At 32.8% G+C, this 19,163-nt stretch overlaps 1 protein-coding gene across 2 annotated transcripts in view; it reads left to right on the plus strand.

Moving 5' to 3' along the window:
- The first annotated feature begins 1,633 nt into the window (after window positions 1-1,633).
- Window positions 1,634-19,163, plus strand: part of LOC111059945 (regucalcin) — a 25,961-nt gene continuing 8,431 nt past the window's right edge. The window contains exons 1-5 of one of the 2 annotated variants that reach the window (XM_039441219.1): window positions 1,637-1,836; window positions 6,153-6,352; window positions 8,573-8,773; window positions 14,976-15,188; window positions 18,491-18,603. In XM_039441219.1, the coding sequence (XP_039297153.1) occupies window positions 1,745-1,836; window positions 6,153-6,352; window positions 8,573-8,773; window positions 14,976-15,188; window positions 18,491-18,603 (819 nt within the window). In that variant the 5' untranslated portion in view covers window positions 1,637-1,744. Of the gene's footprint in view, window positions 1,837-6,152; window positions 6,353-8,572; window positions 8,774-14,975; window positions 15,189-18,490; window positions 18,604-19,163 lie in introns of both variants that reach the window. The other variant, XM_039441224.1, reaches the window with a different exon arrangement.

The raw sequence follows: 19,163 nt of genomic DNA on the forward strand, positions 1-19,163 counted from the left end.
GTGTTTACCGGACCGTCTTGGGAGGAGGTGAAGGAAACTGCAGAGTCGGGATTGAAGACTGTTAAGACCTGGTTAGATGAGCACATTCTCACACTTATTCGAATAAAAGCGTCTTCATGACCTTCTCTTCCAATATGGTTGGCCAACCACTTGATCTAGACCACATTCATATTCATGATTTAAACTGTACTTTTTCAATCTCGAACGATAGCTGTGACTGCTCAAAATTGAAAAGAGAAAACTATTTTAAATATCTAGGCGTTATAGTTGATCAGCATTTGCGATGGGATATTCACGTAGATAAGCTTTGTAATAAACTCAAGCACTGGATAAACAAATTTTATAATATCAGCAGGTTGGGTAAGATAGCCGTTTCAAAATTGGTTTATTTTGCCTACATTCAATCTCATCTCCAGTACGGTATAAAAATTTGGGGTGCATCTTATTCGAATCACTTCAATAAGATATTCACCATCCAAAAAGCATTATTAAAGGCAATTTTCGGCAAACCTAAACGATTTCCAAGTGACAGTATTTTTATTGAATTGAATGTTTCAACGGTTGAGCAGCTGTATATAAAGAATTTAATTATTTACATTAATAAACATAGAGAACTTTTCAACCTCCGTATATCGCCTTACAATCTCCGTCCCTCAACCATTACCTTTGAACCACACAATGCAGTTCTATCCATTTGTAGAAGACAGTTTGATTATATTGTTCATAAGCTTATAAATGTGATACCTGCTCTTTTTATAACAGATAATTTGAATGGAAGACTTCTGAGAGAGATAGATTTATGGATTGCTTCTTCACATCCTAGGATAAGTGATTTCTTGTAATATTGTAACTAGGATAAGTTCACAATCATTCAAGAATGTCTGCTTTTTATTTTGTTTTATTATCTCGTATTTTCTTACTTTTTTCTACTTTCCTTCTTTGTAATTTTTTTTCAAATTTAGATGTTAATAGGAATCCACCAATTTTATTTATCTTAGAAATAATTTTGTTTTTAGTAACACTCGGCCCCTGCGCTCAGGTTTTTAACCTTTTCAGGGACTTTCCGTATTTAATAATACTATTCTACTTTTAACTCATTTTGTTAATTATCAATTGTATTTATGTAACTATAGACATTCATGTATGCATTGTATGAAGGAAAATAAATATTGATTGATTGATTGAATGTTGAAAATGGTCGTAAAACTCCGTTCAAAAAAGGACTATTTTTATCAATGTAATAATTTAATTGCGATTATAAACATCGTGGGGAAATCTCTTCAGGCAGCGCTGCCAATATGAGATGGAAATCGGAGAAAACCACTGACTGCTGCTATTCCCAGGATATTGGAGAAAACGAGAGTCAAATGGGAGACAGTTAATAAAAGAAAAAAGATGGACTAGAGGTGCGAGAAAGAGAGAGTATGAAGGAGAGGAGGTGTAATCACCATAAAATTATTATTAGAATGAATTCACAGTCGAACGAATAAGAGACTAGCTTCTGTATGAGAATGAATGAGATGGAATGATTTTGGAAGAAAGGAGATAGAGGTTGAGGAGGAAATCGATTGTGCAATGAGTGGGAGAAGAGAGAGTGGGGAAGAGAGTGTGATGAATGAGAAAAAGAATAGAAACGTGACAATAGATCAACAGAAAAAAGTCAAAGAAAATATTGCCTCCAGTGTAGCCTACCTACTATCAGTGCAGTGCGCAGTGGTCAGTGCATACCTTCGCATCTACCGGAATGAGTAGAGATTTTCGCGCTTTTCCTACATCTACCACCAAAACCTTCCGGATTGCGGTTGTTTTCCTCATTCTACCGCACCTTGGCAATGTGTAAGTAAGCCATATAGGCTCTTCAGATCGCATTGCATATAGCCTAGGCCTATGCTATTCAATTATTATAATGTTTTTCCAATATTCAATTATCTTTCTTGTTCCAATGGTCAGTTGTTGTTGTAAAGTTTATACTTATCAGTTGTATAGCACCTCTATATAAAAATGTTACTCTTATATTCAACATAAATTAATCTTAATGAAGATTATTTTAAATAATCAGCCGAAATCATTATTATCATCGATCAGTATTATAATGGAATAGCTCATAATGAATACATCAAGACTTTTATGTTAGATAGGCTATCAAAGCTAAGATTGATAATAAAATATTTGGGATAATAACAAGTTTAGAAATGGACCTGTTCACATTGGAGAAAATTGCAATTTATCAGAGATAAAAATTATTCTACATTACTATTGAACCTTACGTTATGTTATTATTAAACATCGTAAATAAAATTTATTTCTATTTTAAACAGACTGTGTCAATGAAATTTTATTACCATAGTCCAGGTACTGTGTATTTCATTAGGATTTATAATTTCAAATTATTCTTATAATTTTGATTCACTATATCACAATAACAATTCAAATGTTGTCAATATAGTTCTTAAGATAGAAAATATGTTAAAAAGAGTAGGCTACAATCAATATGAAAGTATTGTATCCAATTTCCTAGCTTATAGGCTACTGTTGTCTATAAAATAGAATTTGTGTGGAATTAGTGTAAATAAAAGGGGTCTACCCACATCAAACAGTAGAAACAATCCAATAGAGGTTAATTTATCTTCTGAAAATCCATGATGAATTTCAGGGCAGTGAAATAATAATGAAAGTTTACAAAACTGTATTTTTAGAAATAGGTACTGTAAGTTATGAGTGAAAATGGAGAGAAAAAGTAGCCTACATCTCAGTAAAATATTTCATTCAGTTATGTTTCATCTTCCACGTTTGTCAAAATAATATCGTCAAGATATTGTCAATAACGTCAAGTATTCCACTATAATTGAACGAGCGTTAGCGAGTTCTCACTTTTGACTTACTGAAGGCCAAAGTCGTTGTGCGTCTGTTTGTATGTTCTACAATCAGCTTCAAATTTTGAACACTACTTATTCTTGGTACCGTTTCACAGGTCAAGTTCGTTGGGAAAGAAACTCTTTTTTCAGTCATCTAATATCCTAATATCATCTAATCCTATATCTATAGGTCTACTATAAAATATTAGGCTGCACATTTTCATATTATATTAGAAATACTTCCAATCTGTTTCTCATTCAATTCACTCATTCTTGCACATTAATTGAATCGTGTCTGCTTATTAGCATCACGATCTCATCTCTTTGTTATTATAAAACATGAATTGGCAAGAGAAAAATGAAAGTCTTTCTTCTTTTTATGCTAGTCAATGAGATTGGAAGAGTTGATTTAAATGTGTGCTACACGATTAAGTGCAATTGAATAATTTTTAATATTCATAATTGACTTTCTGTTGTCGGAGTAGCCTATGGTGAATGCAGATTACGGTAATTCAAAGATTTTCCTATTGATGAGGATCCATTCTATACACAATAATATAGGCCTACGTATCTTTGGGTATTGACAGCTACCACCTTATTAAATAGCACATATCACTGCTATTACAATCTAATGGAAGGCTTTTTTATGTTTTATCTTCATACGAATATTTCTGTTGTTGTAGGCCTATTAATTGTGTATTGTGAATAATTTATAGAGTAGGCCTACTGTTACCTAATATTGGAGAATGATACGGAATCAATACGGTAGCTTTAACGAAATTTACTGTAGAATTGAGCAAGTGCGCAAGTATCATATGCAGTTGCATTAGAATAAAAACACACTTTCAATTATAATATTCTGAATTTATGATTCTCCTCTCATGAAATATAAATTAGTTATAAAGAATAGAAAATTACATACAACATAAGAAAAACTTCGAATCTTGAGACTCATTCAAGGCTAATTTCCGCCTTTCAGTTACCGTACCGGGAAAAAGGAACATTCAATAAAAATATAAACAAAATTTATTCTATCAAAATTTAGATGAATTAGCTACCGGTACATTGTTATACGATTACCTTAATTGACCGAGCGAAGTGAGGTCTAAGATTCAAGTCGACGGTTTGGCATTTCTCTTAATGTTTAAATGTTTATATGTTGCGCATTTACGGCGAAACGTGGTAATAGATTTTCATGAAATTTGACAGGTATGTTCCTTTTTTTAATTGCGCGTCGACGTATATACAAGGGTTTTGGAAATTTTGCATTTCAGGGATAATATAAAAGGAAAAAGGAGCTTCCTTCATACGCCAATATTAGAGTAAAAATCAGACTATAGAATTATTCATCATAAATCAGCTGACAAGTGATTACACAGATGTGTGGAGAAGCCAGTCTATTGCTGAATTTCCATAAGGTCTATAGTTTCAATCAGGTACTTGTGGATGAGAATACTGCGTGAGGTCTACTGTTCACAGAACTACTAGTTGTAGGCCTACCCAATACTTAAATAGTTCAGAAAAATGAGAAACTGAACAATGCTCTACCGCTGCTGTATAATACTACAACTTCATAGCAATAATGAATTGATATTAGATTGATTACAATAAATTATTCGTTCAATGGTTGTTTGGTGTAACTTAATGTCAATTTTATTGTTTCATTCAACTTGAACCAGAAATTTCGCCGGTATTGACCTTCTGAATAAGTGCCCGTATATTATTGTGCTTGTAAGTTGAAACAAGGATTAAATGATAATTTTATATCATCTCTGAAACACTGTCTTTCAAATTACCTACCTGCTATAGGAAATGACTCGCATATTCAATGTAGCGAGACTTGACGGTCCAGTAGTGTTGAAAGCATTAAATTTGTCAGAAAAGTGAAAGAATAATAATTTGTTAATAATTACAGCAGTAACCTCCAGTTTAGCAAGGTCCATATAGTAGTAATGACTTTCCATTCACTGACATTATGACTACACTTCAGTTTTGTTTTCACTTTCTATTTTTGTTGATGTTTTTCCAAATGCTGAAGCTTGCTTTCCATACATTCACGTTTGGGCTTTTACAAAATTTATATATGATAAATCATCAAATCCAATGATTTATAGGTTATGTATAATCAAGCTGCTGCGGTTGGTTATTTATTTCTTTATTTACAAAAATGCATACAGGTATGGGAACAACAGGCATTATAGCCCAAAACTGTTCCCGATTAAATATCACAAAGTTCTTCATAAATAACATGATAAAAAAGTTAATGAAAAATTGAAAATGAGTAAAAATAAGAAATAAACTAATAGGAAATATTAAGAATAATAAAGAATATGAGTAAAAATAAGTACTAATTTAAAAAAACAGACAGAATATGATTTATGAAGATGAAAGTACAATAAAACAGAATTTTTTTCTACCTCAAAGAAACACGAGAAAAAATACTAATGAGAAAAAATCATCATCTAACCAAGCGTTTCCAGGCGTGCGGCTTGACCAGTTGTTGCCTAGGAATTGCTCCTTATTCATTAGACATCTGTTTCAATTTCCATCGGACTATTTTCGTTCGGTTGACTATATATTAGTGTTGTGGTGTGAGTAGAGAGCAGTCAGTAGTGCTACCGGTATATAATAATAATTATAGTGAGGTCCACCCATCCCCGTTAATGGTAGTTGAGAAATGTAGGAGAACAGTGTTGCAAATTCTCGTAAAATAAACTTCTTTCAATTCCCACATCACCCAAACCATAGTTGAACTCCTGTTCCAAAACATAACATTTTCTGTCAATATAAGTAAACTTAGATGAATCTATGTACTGAACTTGGTAATTGATTCTCGAAAGGGTTAAAAAATACTCTGACAACTTACAATTTTAGGTGTAGCCTATCTCTGGCATGATTTTGAAGCCCTCCTTCAAAACAGAATTTCTAGAGCTTAGCTGAAACTACTCCTAATTCAAACATATTCTGTTAATAATAGGTTTCTAAAAATCTAAGAAAACGCAAAAAATCATTACGGAAATTCTGTATGCAGGCCCTATGTATCTGCTTGTGCAGATATCTCGAAAGTAGCTCTAACGATTCCTATGAAATTTAGAATATAGTAAGTTTGTGACACAAATATTATACATTTGAATCGGGTGTCATGTCTGTGATAACTTGCTAAGGACCTTGAAAAGAACTATGAACTATTAATTCACCCTTGAGCGCCTGATCAATGCTCCCCATTCAATTAATGCTAACAGTTTGAAGTGGATCTGACACTCTAAAATAATATTGATGACTTTGATGTTTTTGCAGCGACGGTGGCCAGTGCTCGAACTCGATACAAGAGGACAACGACAGGAAGCCACGCCTGATCGCTGTGACTGAGCCGGTGCAGCATGGCGAGGGTCCGCACTGGGACGCCCACAACCAGCTGCTCTACTTTGTCGACATCTCTGGCAACACTGTGCATCGACTCAACCCTTCCACCAACATGCACTCAGCCATCACCCTCAGTCAGTTCTCTCTTATTACACTTCAGTCTATTCAACAGTTTCTCACAAATCTATAAGATAAGATTAGAGTTCTTTGAATTGAATGTATTGCCAAAAATTACAAATACATATTTCTACAATATACTGTAATTATAAGAGTATGCAATACAAATAGACATTGATTGTAACTTGAGTTTATAACAATAATATGAATGTAATATTTGGCACTGCCAACATAAGTAGATACCTTGTGTGTTGGCAGTGAGTTGCAGTTCACTTATTCTGCTTCAAGTACTTTATATACAATTCAAATTTGATAATGTTAAAGTAATTATTACACTAATTTACAAAAATCTCAAATGCTTGGAAAAAACAAAACTTAAGAATACTACATATTATATGGTAAAGTGATAATCTAATAAATTAATCATTGTGACGTCTCGAGGCTATCATGACAGTTAATCTTTCACAAAGAAAAAAAATACAATGAAACTAAATTCCTGTAAGATGACATGGGACAATTACATACCTGGTTTAAGAACCTGAAACTGAAAAACCATTATATATTATATATAGGCTTATACACTGATTTACTTAAATGACAGTATTGCTAATTATTCAGCGAATTTGTTGGAATTAAGTATGGAAAATTCATCAATGAGAATAAAGATTGAATACAATATTTGAATAACGATTATAAAATATTGCGATGTAGCCTAAATAAATCTGTGTTACCTATTTCAACACATGATTGTCGATCCTCTAAAAGGGATATAGAATAATATTTCTTTCCCATCAACACACGACCGGGATATGGTAGATAGTGTAGATAATAAAAGGGTACATAGGTAAGATTATTTATTTATTGGATAGAGCAAACAATACCGTACAATAGTCAGAAAAGGGAAACGGGTTATTGCCCAAAACATTTTTTATTTCCAATTTTTGTCTTAAATTGTCCAAATATTATAGGCCTACGACGGTAGTTATGTCCGTTTCAATTTCTTCACCAAATCATTAATTTCGAAATCACAAATCAAAATAGAACAAACAATTTTAAATTTTGGTAGATTGATAATAAAACTTAAAAAAAACATAAAACAAACTTGAAATTAAAATAATATTAAAATTCATGCGCGGAATCTGCTTTTTCCATCAAATTACCTCAAAACTTGAGAGCTCGAATCTTGTGTGTATATGATCATGTGTGTTTAATGATTTTGTACAATAATTCTAAATTATTTGACTGACTTATTAAAACTATTCAATCTTATTTTATTTTTAATCTATTATATGTCGAATACAATTCTAATATTCAATGAATATACTGAATATTTCAATGTGTTCAATAGAAGTGTAGGCCTATTAATATGTTTGATTCTATTCAGGAGACTTTATTATAGTGTGTAAGCCTATTCATGTCCTCATTTATGTAAATATCAATGTTTATTGTGTTTGCAGCTTAAATTTGTTTGAATTCTAATTTGGATTGTAGAAATGTCAGAATTGGTATAGGCAATAAAATATTTTATAACAGGCAATAAAATTTTCAAAAATTGGCTCATTATAATTATATGGGTTATTTTGAGTCATTTTTGAAAATTGAATAACTTTTTCTAAATTAATATTTTCAGAAAAAAACGTATACTTACAAATACTATGGAGTATGTAGGCCCATCCTCAGAATTTCATGGATTCACCAAATTTGAGATTATTTGTTCATAGAAAAATTTCATTTACGGTCGCTCATATTTCAAAAATCAAAAAACAAACATATTTATCCTGAGTAATTTCTCATTTTGATACTTTGAACTTTGATTGTACTCAAATCTAGAAACTTTGAGTGATTCCGCCAGTAAAAAGATGTCAAAAACATGAAGCACAGCCTATAATGAGTGGCAACCCAAGAACGTGTGCTCGAGTCTAGATGCTCATGAGATATCACTGTAATATGATCATGTTGTAATAAATGTAATATCAATATTATGTTTTATTAAAAATTTCTTTGTGTATAGGCCTATCACTCATATTTTATTACAGAGTAAGTAGTTTATTAGACATTACAGGTATTATTGTTCAGGCCAAAATTAATAGAGATAGCCCAATGATTTCATTGCAATAGTTCTTCGAAAAATCTTAGCATTTTGTTTATTATTTTATTTTTTAATCAATATTGTCATTATTATTCTTGTATCCTGCTATTACTTATACATTGTATGCTCCATATTTACTTGATTGTAGACGATTCAGTATCCTTCGTGATACCCATCCGTGGCAGAGTGAATCAATTCATTATCGGATTAGGCAGAAGTTTAGCCGTATTGCATTGGGATGGATTCAGCCCGACGTTCCAGGTGTTTGTGAAGGAGTCGGTGGACAATGACCGGCCCAACAACAGATTCAACGATGCCAAAGCCGATCCCTGGGGCAGGCTTTGGACAGGTAAGATTTATTATTCCACCAATAATTATTATTATCGCATTGATTATTAATCATATCACAACATTGAGTAGGACTATATAGTCCGTTCAAATTTACTTCAGACTGTGAGAATATGCAGCGCAGAGAAATGGAGGGAGATCAGCCAATTACAGTGATTAATAGTCATAGGTAGAAGCGCAGTTTCCAACTTGTCAGTAGTATGAATGCTTTCAGACAGAAAACTTTGCATTTGTAGCATGAGCACATGAACAGTCACTAGAAGTTGGAGAGCGCTGGCCGCTTCAAAACGGCAACATTGCGCCTCTGTATCCCTCCCGCTGTATGCCTTCTCTGCTGCGCATGTCCATCCCAAGTAAGAAGTAATTCTGTACAGAGTATGAAAATAAATTTTTTCTCGCCATCCTCCATATGTAGAGCTTTAATTCTATTATTCTTACTCCATTCATGTGAATTGTGAATCACTAGTAGCTCTGTGAACAATAGACCTCTTACAGTAAACCGCAGTCTCCTCTTATACTGTTCATCAGAGTAAATCCTGTCTTTATGTCGTGTCGGCGAGATATCGGTGTGAAAACGGCTAATGGCTGTTGGGGTTGGTGTATCAAAAATGCTAACATCAAAAGCTAAACTCCTTCAAGACATACTGGCAACAGGACAGCCCAAGCTCAAAGCCGAGAAAGTTCGAGAGACAATACTATTGTTTTAGTTATTAATTGCATGCGTTATTGCACGCAATCAATAGTTTATTTATTTATTTACAATGGAGACAACGGGTTTCCCCAAATATGTCTCCTTAACAATAAAAATTGTACAGATACAAATGAAAAAATAAAAATAATGATAAAAATAATACGAACTTATGCAATAATAAATAATACAAACAACAAAAATACCACCTAATTCAAAAATGAAAAATACAAAGATTTCAAATACTTATGAAAAAAGTAAAAATAGAACAAATTGGGAATTCAAAATTCCAAAACTTATAAAAATAAAAGAATATAATAACAAATAATGAACAAAAATTGTATCAATAGAATAAACATTTATAACTGAACGAAGTCCCAAACCATATGCACATCCAAACTGATACACAAAACTATTTATTTGATCAGATCATGCTTACACAAGATTTGATTATCATAAAACACTTTCCGGAATTTAGCGCGAGAAAACCAGAAGATATCTAGGCGCCCAGACAAGCTGTTATAAGTTCTTTGCATCCTATTCTTTAATAGTTAGTCCGGGCGCAAATGTCATGAATAAGGCACTCCGTCGTCATTTTTGAGTAACAGCCGTGGAAGATGTCTCAATTTCTTCGTTAGGTCTAGCATAATGAGGATCGTGATGATGATAAGTAGAAATCACAGGCAAACACCTCGGAAACAAGATGGCCGCCAAAATTTTCAGGGTTTTGCTATATCGCTTGTATTTCAATAACCGTTCAAGATATTCAACCGCAAAAGTAAAAGTTGTTGGAAATGAATAAATCTTCCGGATATTGTAGCATGTTCATTTTGGAGCTCCCAGATGGCTGAATTGATCAGATATCCTTGACATTATTAGAATTACAGACGATTTCTTGAAAATCAACATATTTTTCCCGCCATCTTGTTTTTTCTATGATGATAAACATTTTTGAGATTGCCATCATGGATAATCTCTTTCTAAACATTATTACAAAGAGATTGATACCATTCCCAAGTCTGTACCTTCAAGGAGTCATGAGTTACACAATTTTCTAATTGTTGGGATGGGATTGGCATTTGGTGAAAAAAGCGTGTTTTCCGCTGCAAACAGTACTTTTCTCTCTTTTTCCGATGACGCTCCAGCCGTGGAATATGGACTTACAGCCTCCAACCAGATGTCATTTTGAAGCTTCAGGAATATACTAGAACACTGTATCAATAACTCTAGTGTATGTCCAATGCGAATACATGTACAGGGTGGAGAGTGAAATATTGTCCCCGAAAAATGTATGTTTCAAGTTTTTGAAGTTGAATAAATCAAGAAAAAAGTGGTTGAAATGAGTCGATTCTCTCGAACATCATATTTTGGTTGATTCTGAACACTCTGGTGGTAAAACCAATCTGATATCTCTTACAATAACTGAATAGCAAGCGATATAAAAATTTCTGTCAATAATGACCGCCATCGTGAATTTTTCAATGATGTCTAATATTTTCGTTGTTTCCATCACCAATATTCTTATTCGACTTGTTGTAGCGAAGAGATTGAGACCATTTGCAAGTCTCTATCTTGAAGTAGTCATGAAAAAATAGATTTTATAGTTCTAGCTTGTTACCTCATGCGCATAGAAAAATGCACCAAAACCGTGCAGGGATTTCTTTGGAGGGCGCTGGAGAACTCATTTCTCGACGTGCAGTGCATGAAGATATATCGTTCCAAAGTTGAAAAAACGCTCTAAATTTCATAGATTTGAAATTTCTCTGTATCTCTTCTACGTAAAAAGTTATAATGGAATGAAATTTGATAAAAATTAGAAAAACCGTTCTTTTGGGCTTTTTAAGGCTATAACTAAAAAAATAAGCGTTTTAGAGGAAAATTTTATAAAACAAAAATTGTAGAGGAAGGTTTTTAAAATATTTTCGTCTAGAAAAACGGTTAAATATCTTGAACGGTTATTGAAATACAAGCGATATAGCAAAACCCTGAAAATTTTGGCGGCCATCTTGTTTCCGAGGTGTTTGCCTGTGATTTCGACTTATCATCATCACGATCCTTATTATGCTAGACCTAACGAAGAAATTGAGACATCTTGCACGGCTGTTACTCAAAAATGACCACGGAATGACATTTGCGCCCAGACTAAGTGCATGAAAATTGCATTCAATGAGGCATGCAATTTTTAGTCTACACAGCTGCTGATTTTTTACCAAGTTATATTGAGATATTGAATTGCATGCGTCATGGCATGCGATTTATAATCCACTCGACAGCGGATTTATGATGAATAATTCCATAGTCTGATTTTTACTCTAATATTGGCGAATGAAGGAGGCTCCTTTTTCCTTTTATATTATCCTTGAATTGCAAAATTCCCAAAAACCTTGTATTTACGTCGGCGCGCAATTTAAAAAGGAACATACCCGTCAAATCTCATGAAAATCTATTACCGCGTTTAGCCGTAAATGCGCAACATATAAACATTTAAACATTTAGGCTAAGACCACACGAGCGCACAAAGTGCGTCCGTTGCAACTTACTTTTTGACGTCCGTTGCAGAAATACATAGAAGTGAATTGGTGACAACACACGAGGTACGTGCGTACCAAGTAACGGACGTCGTAACGGACGGTGATTTTTGAACTGCGCAGAAATGCTACAACGCACGTCGAGGCATGCAAAAGTTATTGCTTCGTCTGGTTCAATTGCGTAAAGCCAACTGGCGTTGACGCACCACACTCAACGCTCGCACTATGACGCACTATGTGCGCTTGTGTGGCCCTAGCCTAAAACATTTAAACATTAAAGATTCAAAAATTTTAAGAGAAATGCCAAACCGTCGACTTGAATCTTAGACCTCACTTCGCTCGGTCAATTATTTCTAACAGAACGTCGAAGTCTCTGTTTCATACTTATAATACAACGTTATGGGAATGCACGCTTCAAGTATTGCCGTATCAATGTCTTGACAATTTCAACAGCTCATTCAAAAAATATTCTTCATAGGAGAGCATGAATGGGTCATTCAGGCTACAGATAATGTTGATGGGTGATTACCGTTACTACAACTCAACCAAACAATATTATGTTATAATAACATCTTTTTAATCGATTATTATTAGTGTTGATTATATACAATCATAGAATAATCAATTATTGTATAACATGTTCATTTTTTTAGGCCTTTTAACGTTGATTTAAGAGATTCAAAAGCTTCAATGCTTCAAAGCATTTATATTCTATGATAATTATTACTTCAAGTCTACAATATTTCAATTGAACAACTTAGATATGAAGTTTTTTTTTTAGACTTGGAATAATGTTCTGTGCATTACTATTTCAGCATCTCTCTGGAAAGTAGGTAGTTTCATTTTCACTTTATGTTTCTGATCACCTTTTGATCTCATGTCTTATAACAATAATCAAAAAAATACTGAAAAGAAATCACAGATACCCGACTACCTTGCTTTTTCAGAATTTCCGGTTTTAAATATCAGACAACTTTTTATCAAATCACTTTTAATTCACATAAAAAAATACAAAACTCAGATCATTGGCGAAACAAATTTAAATTCCCGTTATGAAACTCGCCATAGGTCCAACTATAATTATGAAATTCCTCAATTGACACATGGGTCAGAACTATCAAATTCATATTACTTAGCACACATTTAATATAGAAACATTTCAAATGAGATCAGAGAGGCTGAGGTGTGCTGTTTGGCCGTGTATAGAAGGGGGTCGACAGGTGGCTATATAGCATTGGCTGGGAGGCAGCTGAAGCCCTTCTCTGCTCTCGTTACACCCGCCAACAACCCTTGTAGAGATAAAATTCCTTGAAATCATTAAGTGATTTTTCTTGACACGATATAAATGTTATTTTTTCCTTTTTTTAATGATAAATTAGTCCTTTCTCTTATTTGTAACCCAGCGTGACACGGTCTCAGAGCCATCCTCTCTCATTATGAATAAGTTATCTTTCTTTATTTTACTTATTTTTTAAAAAATATTCATTTACTTTGTAATTATTATAAAACATATTTTGTGATTGCAAATGTGTTGTCCATGGAACTCTCCTCCACACGCAGACGATTGGTCTTTGTGGGGGAATTCCGTGTACTTTATGTATCTCGCTTGCTATTTTTGTAAAGTACCGATGTTGTAAAGAAGGAATAAAGATTATTTGAATTTGAATATAATATAAAATTATAAATATTATGTAGCCTACAGAACGTTCGATTTCAAATGAATCCACTCAATATTATAGAAAGAAGAGCTCAATATCAACAAATCATATAGTCCTACAAAGTTATGTGTATAATATGTATCACAAATACATAAAGTTCATGAGTATGCATGAGCTTAATAAATTTTCAATATCTATATGGTAGTCCATTACCAAATTTTGCGATTCATCACAAACTAGGGAAATTTATTTCATTGAAAATGCAGCAACTACAATTCTACATCATGAGATAAGGAAGGAATAGAAATATAAGTTTTTGTTGTCAATGTTCCTTTTTTACTGCTTTTGATATTGAGTGTTATGTATAAGTTCTTTATTCCTCTTAGAAACCAAACAAAAATCATTGATAATTATTCCGTCAGTTCAACTTAAATAAGGTATTATAAAACAAACAGAAAAAACAAAGAAAATAACAGGAGAAAGTTAGAGTAGGCTTACCGTTAATAGAATAAAAATCACTTGGAATTTTGAAAAGCACTAATAATAATTGAAATTTATCAACTCACTAGAAATGAATAGAGAAAATTGAACTCATTATCAAGAATAAATGATTACATGGACCCTGAACTGTGAAGATGAGTTTAGTTTTGGTTGGTCAATATATGCCATTATATTATAAAATTATGTCGATGACAGAAAGAACATTAGGTAGGAATACGAAATTTAGAATGAATGGCAAAGTCTCTTTGTACTTGAACCACTTGAAAGTACTGATGTACTTGAACCACATATCACAAACTTGGCAGAAGTCATCTGTGCAGGAAATGGAGAATGAAGGACACAATAAAAACTTATCATAGATTTCGTGAACTTCAGTACCGGTATTTGGTGAGCTAATTGAGTGTGTGATTTTATAGTGTTGAGCTCTTTTACCAAAAAATGAATGAGTACTCACAACTTATCAGTGTTTTTATTATAGTTATACTGAATAGAAATATATTTAAATTTTTGGAAAAAACTATAACTTCATCATATTCTTACATATTATAAATTTGTATAAAAAGTGACAAGAATTATGTTAAGTGATGAAGATATCAGCTATATGAGAGTTTCATCCTTGGATGAAAACTGAATAAAAATAAGTTAAGTAAAGAAGATGTCAAATATGAAATTTTTCTCATTCCTTCTAGTGATTTTTAGCAAATAAATAAGTAATGAAGATGTCAAATATGAAATTTTTCTCCTTCCTTCTAGTGATTTTTAGCAAATAAATGAGTAAAGTACTTGGAGAGTAATCTGCAATATTGATTGATAGGTATTTGAACATAGGTACAATGGGCGAGGAGAAGCCCATAGGGAACGTGCAACTGAACCAGGGCCGGCTGTACAGATGGTCGATGGTGAAGTGCCGTCTCGAGCCGCAGCTCAGCCCGGTCAGCATATCCAACGGCATCGCATGGACCAACGACATGAAGTTCATGTACTACGCAGACAGCCCAACCAGGCGCATTGATGCCTTCGACTATGATGGACGGAGTATCAGTGAGTCATCTCAACAAATATATAGAACTATTAGGCTTGAACTACCTGTACACGTACCTATTCTGCAAGTAATCATAATTCCTTCTCTATTATGACTGTGGTTGTTAATTAGTTTCGACTATTTATAGAATAACGTTATATAGTACGCTTTTTTGAGAAATTTTTAATATAGTCCAGTCAATATAGACATAAAAAAGGGGGTGTGCTTGCAATTTATATTGTAGTTCTGATTTTTTAATATATTGTTTGGGTACATAAGAGAAGTCCAGAACCAATTTCTTCATGCAAAATTTCCTTCTGCTAGATACAGGGTGGCCCAAAGACCTCATATTTTCGGCTCATTTTCAGCTATTTCTGCCAAATCTCGTAATCGGACAGAAAAATTTGCTCCCGCCTTTTTTCTAGATTATAAAATTCTGAATAAAATTAAATCATTCGGAACTCTATATCTCCAATGAGAACTGAGTTATGATTTTTCAAAAATGAGTGAAATTTGAAGAAAAAATCAATTTTGATGAATTTCAGTTTTTGATCAACAATATCTTCCGATTGTTACCATTTAGATGTATAATTCAAAATCCCTCTGGGCGTATTTTTGTGCTCTACAATCTGAGATCAGGTACAGCGCTCTATCTTATGAAGATTTCCAGGTACACCTGACAACAATGCTCATTGTATTGTGAAAAACACCTAATTTTCAGCTTCAATCATCATCACCAACTACATTGTCCTCACATTGATATTTCGCACAATGACATAAGTTTATGATATTATGTTCTATGAGAATCATCCGTTAGATGCACTTCATTTCAGTACTTCCTAGTGGAGAGGCGCGCTTAAGGACACCTCAAGGATCAAAATTTCTAACACTTATAACTTCTGATACAGTGCTCAGATTTCATCGTACTACACTTCATTCTTCTCGTCCCGTCAAGGCGGTCCAAATTCATGCATCATACGTCAAATTAGGTCAATAAATGGAAAATTTATTGTTGAGTGTGCTTAAGCCCATATTCTAATATACAAAAAATGGCCAATTTCTATATTCAAAGCTGCATGTGTTGTGAAATACTTCTGATAAAATCTAGTGAGAATGCGAAAATTGTCCCCCTCTATCCACTCCAATAAATAATACTTTCGATTCCAATGCAATTCGAATGTTACAGAAGATTTTAAAAATGGCAATTTCAGTTTTGTTTGATTAATGGTTGTTGTTAATCAGAGTGGAATGTCAAATATATCTTGGAAAATTTGACATATTTTTAGAGTTTCTTTAATTTTTAAGATTCAATCTAGAATGTACTCAATATCAGATTTTGTACACAATTTTCAATTGATGGACTACTAATTTTCAACAAAACTTGTTTTGTTACTACTTGTTTTTTCGTGATTTTTACTTTCCTTGCCCTATTACCATAGGTAAGGAAAGTATTGCTTTCCGAAAAAAAAAATAAACGCACCAGAAATCATGCAGGGTTTTCTTTGGAGGGCGCTGGAGAACTCATTACAGCGCATGAAGATATTTCGTTCCAAAGTTGAAAAAACACTCTAAATTTCATAGATTTAAAATTTCTCTGTATCTCTTGCACAAAAAAAGTTATAATGAAATTAAATTTGAACAAATGTAGAAAAAAGTTTTTTGGGCTTTTAAAGGTTATAACTAAAAAAATATGCGTTTTAGAGGAAAATTTTATAAAACAAAAATTGTAGAGGAAGATTTTTACAATATTTTCGTCTGAAAAATCGGTTCAATATCTCGAACGGTTATTGAAATCAAATCAAATTTTATTTCGCCACAACAAAAATAATAATCCTCAATACAAAGTTGAAAAAACATATTGATCAATATTCAAATATACACGAAAAACAACTTTGTCAAAACAAAATAACATGTTTGGCGCTGCCTGCAAAACCGAAGTTTGAGTGCTGGCAGCAAGTATCGATATTAATTTTCAATATAAAAGATTTCAATGAAGAAATGAATAGATGAAACAAGAATGAATATACATATGAAAGGAAATATAAATGAACATAGTATAAATAAAAAGGAAAAATAAATTATTTGTGGTCAGAAAAATAAATTAAAAATCACAGAGTAGAAGACAGAGAATGAATCTGAGAGAATATATATTTGAGGTTTGGAAGAAAAATAAAAAGGTAACTGCAATAAAAGAAATATAGGATAATTAAGTGAAGGTGGAATTTACTAGTGCATTATGTGTGAATGAATTGCGAGATATTCACTGACTTTATCCATTCTGCTATCTTTTTAATACTAGTTTTTGTTATTAAGTTATCTGGTATGAGGTTGATCAGTCTGTTACTTATGTAAGGCAATTGTCTCCGGCATACAGTCATGTCTGTTCTATTGATTTGGAAATTACCCTGCATACGGAAATCGTAAGTTCTAATTTGTGGTGTAAATTGATTTATATATAGTATTATATTCTTAACAAATAACTGTCTAACTGTTAACACTGGAAATTCAATGAAAAGGAGATGTGTAGGATATCGTCTAGGTCGGCCAAGTGCTGCTTTTGAATAAGATAGATTTTATTGAAATGTGTGTCTAATGCTCCAGCCCATACCCTAATACCATATTGCAAAACCGACTGGGCATAAGCGTAGTATATTAACAACAGAATATCTAGATTACCCAGCCCGTTTAATCTATGAAATTTATGGATCACATGTTTCATTTTTTTGCAAGTATTATTTATGTGAGCATTCCATTTGAGTTGTGAATCCAACATGACTCCAAGGTATTTTGTGTCTCTCACTCTCTCCAGTAAATACAAGCGATATAGCAAAACCCTGAAAATTTTGGCGGCCATCTTGATTCCGATGTGTTTGCCTGTGATTTCGACTTATCATCATCACGATCCTTAATATGCTAGACCTAACGAAGAAATTGAGATATCTTCCACGGCTGTTGCTCAAAAATGACCACGGAGTGCCTTATTCATGACATTTGCGCCCGGACTATAAATTGTTTGCTCCCATTGCTACTCTATCATGGTTTTTTCATTTTTTATTTATATATATATATCTTTTTATGTGCGTTTTTTAATGTATTTTGTTTTTGTATTTTTTTTGCTTGCTTGATCCATATTATTTGATGATCAAATATTTTATATTGTTTGTACTTTTTTGCTTGTATCTGTTTTTCTACTGCTTTTTCCTGTAAAATATATGTTGTACCGTTGAAAGTTGAATAAATTAAAGTTGAATTTCCCCATCAAAAATGAATTCATTTGATTGATTTTTATTTATAGCTTATAATCGCTTATTATTTCTTACAGGGAATCGAAGGATAATTTTCGACTTTATTATAAACAATGTGCCAGGAAATCCTGATGGCATGACTATTGACAGGTGGAATATGCTGTGGATTGCTTGCTGGGGCGGTTCACGTGTAAGTTAATGCTCAATTTTTATATTTCTGTTTTTATGTTTCTATTAGATAATCATTTGCAGTGATGACTAGTTTTAATTCAGACTCCTATTGCATCACTGTGCTTAAACATTATAAAAATGACTACTTTCTATAAATTATTCGATTTTTTCAGAAATTTGATCCTTTCAACAAATGTTTCAGGATTCATGACTCAATTTATATTAAATTTATATGATAAGTTTCGCTATGATTTCTTTATGATCTACATTATATTTATTGAAATTAACAATGTGTAAGGAAATCCTGATGGCATGACTATTGACAGGTGGAATATGCTGTGGATTGCTTGCTGGGGCGGTTCACGTGTAAGTTAATGCTCAATTTTTATATTTCTGTTTTTATGTTTCTATTAGATAATCATTTGCAGTGATGATTAGTTTTAATTCAGACTCCTATTGCATCACTGTGCTTAAACATTATAAAAATGACTACTTTCTATAAATTATTCGATTTTTTCAGAAATTTGATCCTTTCAACAAATGTTTCAGGATTCATGACTCAATTTATATTAAATTTAT

This window comes from Nilaparvata lugens, chromosome 1, assembly GCF_014356525.2.
Source record: "Nilaparvata lugens isolate BPH chromosome 1, ASM1435652v1, whole genome shotgun sequence".
Lineage (NCBI taxonomy): Eukaryota > Metazoa > Arthropoda > Insecta > Hemiptera > Delphacidae > Nilaparvata > Nilaparvata lugens.